Below are 7389 nucleotides of genomic sequence, written 5' to 3'. Positions count from 1 at the left end.
ATATATACTGGAATGATGGAGCAGGAAGGTAAAGAGACGACACACACACACATCAAGAGCAGCCACGACGAGCCACTGTTGGAGCCAAGTTTGCGAATTTGCATCCGAATCGGAGGAGCTGACTGCAATTCTGCACCGTGCGTACAATAACATCATGGCTGAGATGGAATCATTAAAAGCCAAAAGGAAGGGGACATGTTCTTTATCCCACGAAGACGCCAACTTGGAATCCGTTAACGAGCTTCAAAGCCCGCCAAGGATTCGAACAAGAGGACGTCCAAAAAATAGGCTAGGTTCAAAGTTGGACAAACAGATTGCAAATGCCACAAAGAAGAAGAAAACAAGTTTTAAGCGAGGTAAAAGTAATGTTCTTTAAATTTGTGGTGATTGAGTTTATTTTTCTCATTAATAGTTTAGCTAATATGTGAGTTTGTTATATTCAGATAAACTTGTTTGATGCTGCATCAGTGGTGCATTCAAATTCCAGCCAATATCAAGGACATGTTATGAATTATCAGTTCAGGGTACCAGCAGCAGGGGATAACTCTTTGGGTGTATAGTTACAGAATATGGGTGTAAAAGCACTATTCTTTTGGGTGTATTTTTGTGAATTTTCTTGTGATTCACATTTTATATATAAATACATATATTTAGGGTTTAGGTTTTTAGGGTTTACAGGTTAGGGGTAAGGGTTTAGGTTTTAAGTGTTTAGGGTTCAGGGTTTTAGGCTCAAAGCATTAGGGGGTAGATCTCAGGGTGTATATTCAACTTTCTTTGGGTGTAAAAAATTGCAGGTTATGGGTGTATATTTGATTTGATGTTTTTCTTCATATTATAGTACCTGTAATTCATACATTTTGAATACAGCACAGACAGTTTGGGTGTATATTTAAGCAATCTTGGGTGTATATTAAACTTCCGTTCGGTGTAAAAGTTTATTATAACTTGTGTCTAGATTTGCCTTGATATTTTTCTTCATATTTTACCACCTGTAATACAGAGCTTTTGAATACAGCACAGACAGTTTAACAGCACAGACAGTTTAATTATGGAAAAAAATTTCATTGAATAGAAGTTGTTTATAAATGGCAAATTTTTACAGCATTTGTTCAATTTACAAACTAGCTAGCAGTTAAGTTACTCAGTTTCTATATCAGTAGAATTTATCTGACAAAATGGACTCAATAATACTGAGGATGGCTTGGACAGTCTTATTGCATTACTCGCTCTAATTGCTTGATTTCTCTCTTTATTCATTTCACTGAATAGTATCCGCGAAGCATATTCTACTCTATAGTGGTCCACCTCGTCCTACAATTAAAAAGTATATTCTGTTTAAACAACAATATTAATTCAGTAAAGTAATACAGAGTTATATAGTTTTAAAGACAGTTACCTGTGGCCAATTATCTCATTCATACTTCGCCCTTTTAATATTTTCGGGCTCAATTAACTCAAACCACTTCATAACGTAAATAGCACAGTCATAGCTGAAAACGAAGAAAATAAATTACAAATCTCATTTAGGAAAGTTTAATGTTCAGAGTCACAAATTTATACCTTGATTTTTGGCCTGAGATATTAACGTATGTTGCTTTAATTTCCAACTCATTCTCCTTTTTCTTCAGAGGTGCCCCGCCGACATATGCTTTAATTCTTGAAATTACATATCCCTTAAAAAATAAAACAAATCAGTAATACACCCGAATGAAATACACCCAAAGGAGAACATACTTACACCCAAAGCAAAACATACATATACCTTATATTGAATTAAAATACACCTATCTATTAAAATAAAGAACACAGAGCCAACTTACAGTAAATTTATTAAGCTGCTTTCTCTCATTGGTTGGAGCTTTCTTGTGTAGCGGGTCAAGTATATAAAATCTCCGCTTTGTTGTATCAATCACCCATAACCACCAATGGCCTGAATAGCAAACAGGCACAAAAATCTGAAGGATTACCACATTTCAACAGTGTATTATTTTATTTGGCATATAAGTAAATAACGGTACTAACAAATTTTACAAATGAAAACTTATATATCGATGCGAAGTTAATTTTTTTGCATCTATGAAGGGAATAAACATTGGGTAGTCTTCCACCCTGAATTCTTTATTGGTTTTGGGTGATATGAATTTCCCGTTTGGGTGCTTCGAAATGGCCATGTTCTGCAACAATTGTGAAGCAATAAATAAAATACTGAAAATACATCCAAGTGAATACTTTAAATAAACCCAAATGACTACACAACTTACACCCAATTGAACGTAAAAAATACACCCAAATGAATACAAAAACAAACCCAGTTGATCAGAGAATATACACCCTAAGAAATACAGAAAATACACCAAAAAATCGTAGAAGTAACACTTACCACAATATCAGGGGGGAGACAGTATACTTGTTCTCGAAATCTTTTATCATTTTTCTGGTTGAGGATGAGGCACATGGCAGATACAATCTAAAAATATATGCCGAAATCAATTTACATTAATAAACAATGCAGTTAACTTTGGTGTAAAAACATTAATGTTATTCTAATATTACCTCAGCTTCTATATAACTTCCTGCCTCGAGCGATGCAAGGTGCATTTCTAGACAATATGTATTTATCTTGGGCAATCAAAGTGCACACATTGTCAAACTCGTTAGTTTTGCCATCTGCGTATGTCTTCACTCGCATCGCCCAGATGTAGCACTTCTCTTTCATATCACCCGTATTTTGATTTATTCCCGCAGAAGTTTTAAACTTCCCAGAACTTTCTCCGCCAGTCTCCTTTTGAATTTGTGGACTTTTACTTTCCTCTAATTGTTCTAGCAAATTTGCAGTTTTTGGAGTTTTTGCCCTGTCTGCCTCCTGCATTGACGCTCCCTCCTGCGTTGCTGCTTCTTCTTGGCTTGAATCAGTCAAGCCAAGGCTAAATGATGGCATTGGATCTGTTTTAGGAACATATGATGCTGTCTGTGCCATCATCATTAGCGCAACAGCGTCTTCTGCGGCTGGATAACTGCGTGATCATGTATAACGTATTATAAGAGTAATAATATACGGATGATAAGCAAAGATTGATTTTACTCTGATGAACTTACATTTTAGATGGAGCTGGGAGAAGCGTGGGTGTGCTTTCTTCAAGTTGTTAGGGGGGTTCAGGAGTGCTGCACAGTTACACAAAATTAATCATGGTGTAAAAAAAACTATTCAGGAACAATATACACCCAAACTGTAACCAAATATACACCCGAACTGTAACCTAATATACACCCAAACTCTAAACAAATATACACCTAATACTATTTCTTACGTTTTTGTAGTTTCTTCAATTTGTAGCAGAGGGGTTGGTTCAAAATCTGTCTCAGGTGTTTTCTTCAAATTCCGGCACAGTGGTTGTTTGGGACACTGGCACAAAAACTTGAATCGAAACTCTAAACAAGAAGAAAAATGAAAGGTTAACAACACCTTTGAAAATAATAAGGTTATAAGGTTGAAATATTCTTGAAAAACTCACATTGCAAGCCCTTCCGACAGTGTCTCTTCCCTCACAACCGTTATATTCGAATCAGCCGGCTCACTGGCTGACTCTTGAACCAGACTCAACCTAAAATACACCCAAAGAAAGTCAAAAAATACACCCGAACAAGTCAAAAGAAAGACAGGCTTTGTTTTTTGAGAACTTACATATTAGCAGCTTTTGCTTTTTTTTCCTACCTTTTTTTTCTCGAATAAAATAATAAAGGACTTTTTTTTTCTAAAAAAAATATATACAGAATTAGAAGTAGAAGGTAATAAAAGAACAAAAGTAACGGTTATTTGAAAGAGAAATTACATGCTCTCTGCCGGCCTGTTTACACTACTTTGTTCTGTGTGTCCTTGAGAGGAAGGATCATCACTTCCCAAGTTCACGTCCGGTATTCTAAACAGATTTCATGTTATTCAGACAAAATATGATACAGGTAAATCATGATAACAAGATTTTATTAAATAATGCTTCTTACGTTTCAGAGGAGACATAGCGACCTTCTGTCGATCGCAGGTCAACTTCCTTCTCCCTGCGAAACAAAAAACAATTATTAGCAAAGAAAACACACTAAAATCTGAAATATACACCCCAACAAGACATACCCCTCTGCAGCAGATTTTTCATTGTTTTCCTTTAACAATTCATCTAGATCTTCACTTCCTATTTCATATCTGTCACTACATTCATAAAAGAAGATGTTTACAAAAATAATTATGATGATAGACGGTAATATAGCTTATGAAGTACTGTACCTATCATATGATTAATCTTTTTCAGGAGATGAATGCTCAACAACAACCTTTTTATTTTTGAATTGTGTTCTGGGTGAAAAAAACAAGTATGAATCAGAAATAAAAAATTAATTTTATCACAGAATATTATCTAAAGAAGTGCTTACTTTTTTGGTGTTCTTTGTGTCTTTTTTTTTTTTTTTGCTTCTTCACCGGTGATGATTCTTCGCTTCTATAAGTTAATAAGAGACACTTCAGTTAATACATGAGATCTTGATAATTAAGCCAAAAGAAAGGAGTAATAATTTCAGAACATTACTCATCAGTTGATTCAGATTCTGAATTAGAATCCTCTTGACTCTTCTTTCTTTTTTTGGAGTCCATTCTAGAAGGCAAACAATCATTATTTAGAACATACTAAAGATATAAAATACACCCAAATGAATACACAAGATATAACCAACTAAATGGACAATATACACCTAACACAACAAACAAAATACACCCAACTTAATAAACAACATACACCCAACTTCATAAACAAAATACACCCAAAAATGGTGGTCGCTGGCGGTGAAACTACATTGACGCAAAAATGGTACAAGAAAGGGGAAAGGAAATGGGACAAAGAGAAAGAAGAAAGGGAAATGGGAGAAAGGGAAGAAGAGGAAGGGGTTGATTTAAATTTTCATAATACTTCTTCAAATATTTGTTTTTGAAGATTATCCTTCCGTTTCCTCAAGATTCAAATATCTTAAATTCATTAAATGTAACCACATATTCTTAAGCACTACCACATTTGTTTTAAATTTATTTTTTAATGATTTTTATTAAGATATCCTCTGATACAAAGGAATCACTGAAAGTACAAGCATACAAAGAAAAAGTAAACAGACTATATTATGCATGTAACAAAAGAAAAGGAAAACAAAGAAAGACAAAAAACGAAAACGAACAAAAAAAAACCGCCAAAAAAGATAATTCACCAAAGAATCCTGATAGGGAGCCAATGAAATATTTGTACAATGTGTACAATGGACTATATGAAAAACCACTTACTCATTCTCACTGCTTTCCTCATCCTCAGTTTCAACTGTCACCTCCTCTGTTCGGACACGCCACACTTGTTGTCTTTGAAGCTCTTCCTGTCTCTTTTTTTCTAGCTTCTTCTTCCTGTCATATTGTTCCGCTCTAGCTCGAGCTATCATGCAGAGATAGTTCAGCTTAAACATTATTTTCTCGTGACATTGTTGGGTGTCTAACTGAAACTGTTAGAACTTTTTATAGAATTGTTGCACGTCAACCTCTTGAGCTTGAGGTTGACTCGACCCTGCTTGGAATTCTGGTGCAGGAGGAGGAGGAGAAATCTCTGGTACTTGAGGAGGAGGGGAAAAAGAAATTTTACAAGAGGAAATTAGATTGGAATTGAACGCATTTTCGCAGAAATGGGGAGCATTTATATAGAAATCTTTTCGTGCCGTTTTCGCAGGGGTTGAGCGTGAAAACAAAATTAAAAAATTGCCTTGTTTTAGCAACCTGGTTCAATAAAATGGTTTTTGAATTTTCACTCACGTTTTAGCAGCACTACTGTACAAAATCGAGTTTTAGCTTTTACGCAGAATTTTGTAACCTCTTTTTTAAGAGAAAAAAAATGAACCAAAAAGAGGAGATACAGATAGACTCTTCCTATAAATTATGGCATCTACTATCCACAAAGCTTTTGCAAATTACATTCATTCCAACCAATTGAGTAAATTTGCAACTAAAATCAAGGCGTATATATATCCAATTACCTGAAGCAGCAGTTACACCAACACCATCTTTGCTTGGTATGATCAGTATAGTTGAATCTCTTGAAGAATGACCAACATTTTCATTCCTTTGCACAGCATCTTTCTCAACACTATCATCAATCTGAATCTTTTTATTCTCCTCAGTGTTGCTGCCATCACCGTCATCATCACCATCACCACCACTGCCACCACCACCACCACCTTCATTGTCATCCAAAGATATCAGTTTATCATTCTTGGCAGTCTCTCTCTCCAACCTCGAAACCCTCTCACTAAATTCAATGAACTTCCTCTTCCTACACTCAAACGACGCCTCATCGGCCCCACGGCTGTCCCCTTTCCTCGATCCATCAATCCCTCTCTTGGCAGCATCACATTTCTTTTTCAACCCACACTTCTCAGCTTCCAATTCAATGCTCTTCTTCACAAGATCCTCAATAACACCTCTCTGATCATCCCATTTCTTCTTCTCTTCCAAGAGCTTGGACTTTTCAAACTCCAACTGCATGTTCCTATCCCTAAGAGACTCACTCAAATCCTTCTCTTTTTCCAATTCGTTCTTCATCTCCAAACAATGCATGCACTTTCCAGCATCGGTCGAATCAGAATCAACATTCTCCTCCTTCTTAACCTCAACGAAGACCTTTGATCCTCCATTTCTGAACTCCTTGAGCTGCGATTCGAGGTTCAACTTATCCAAGCTATGGATACTGTCTTTCACTTTGAGGGACGCGATTTCGTTATCCTTCTCTTGAATCGCCGCGATGAGGCGTGATTCCCTTTCGAGCAAGGCGCGTTCAACTCGGTCAAAATCGCGAGTGGTGGCTCGCAACTCGGACACGAGGCTGGGGATGCTGGTGTCGTTTTGCTGGGTGTGAGTGTCGTTTTGGTTGGTGTGGGCAGCCGAAGTTCCTACCAAAACGGTTTTGGGAGTTTGGGGTCGGAGGGACATGTTGTTTTCAATTGTATTTGATGGCGCTCAAAGAGACGCTTCTGAAAGGGAAGTGGCACTGGGAAGAGGCGACTCCGCGACTGGGAAATCGGAAATAGTGGGAAGGTGAATTGCTGATTGCTATTTGCTAATTGCATGCTAAACGACGCAGTTACGTTGGGGATAAAGTTCTCACCTTTTTGTTTTTACTAATATTAAGGAGGTTTAATATAAAGAAAAATACAGGGAGACAATAAAATATTAAACATAATAGATATATTAGATGTTCAATTTAGATATACAGATAATTATTTTCAGTGTTATTAAAATCAGATCGGATCTATCCAACCGAACCGGTTAAGAGTTAAATTTTTAACAAAATATTTGATATGAAGTTCTAACCCCTTCCT

General features: G+C 36.3%; 1 protein-coding gene and 1 long non-coding RNA gene across 4 annotated transcripts; both read right to left on the bottom strand.

Annotated features, from left to right (window-relative positions):
* On the bottom strand, positions 1053-4049 carry LOC107616432. Of its 2 annotated transcripts, XR_002358278.1 has the most exons (12): positions 4000-4049; positions 3831-3917; positions 3513-3602; positions 3309-3429; positions 3097-3162; positions 2554-3014; positions 2381-2467; positions 2023-2174; positions 1821-1930; positions 1561-1673; positions 1397-1490; positions 1053-1311 (listed from the first exon to the last, which is right to left on the bottom strand). It is a non-coding gene; the product is annotated as an uncharacterized LOC107616432 (long non-coding RNA). The 2 variants fall into 2 exon arrangements; XR_001614517.2 differs by having other exon boundaries at positions 1821-2174.
* Positions 4600-7160, bottom strand: LOC107616417. 2 transcript variants are annotated; one of them, XM_016318388.2, is made up of 3 exons: positions 6049-7160; positions 5315-5624; positions 4600-4640 (listed from the first exon to the last, which is right to left on the bottom strand). In XM_016318388.2, exons 1-2 carry the CDS (start codon positions 6998-7000, stop codon positions 5527-5529), a joined length of 1050 nt encoding a protein of 349 aa, XP_016173874.1. In that variant the 5' UTR covers positions 7001-7160; the 3' UTR covers positions 4600-4640; positions 5315-5526. The 2 variants fall into 2 exon arrangements, with proteins under 2 accessions (XP_016173874.1, XP_016173866.1); XM_016318380.2 differs by having other exon boundaries at positions 5315-5630; positions 6049-7159.

This window comes from Arachis ipaensis, chromosome B01, assembly GCF_000816755.2.
Source record: "Arachis ipaensis cultivar K30076 chromosome B01, Araip1.1, whole genome shotgun sequence".
Taxonomy (NCBI): domain Eukaryota; kingdom Viridiplantae; phylum Streptophyta; class Magnoliopsida; order Fabales; family Fabaceae; genus Arachis; species Arachis ipaensis.
The sequence above is the reverse complement of the archived record's forward strand: the minus strand, read 5'-3'. Positions and strand labels throughout refer to the sequence as shown.

Coding starts and splice junctions, on each gene's coding strand:
- LOC107616417 (XM_016318380.2), bottom strand. CDS start 7,000: ATGTCCCTCCGACCCCAAACTCCCAAAACCGTTTTGGTAGGAACTTCG. Junction 5,631..6,048: donor TGGTGTAACTGCTGCTTCAG/GTAATTGGATAT, acceptor CTCCTCCTCAAG/TACCAGAGATTTCTCCTCCT.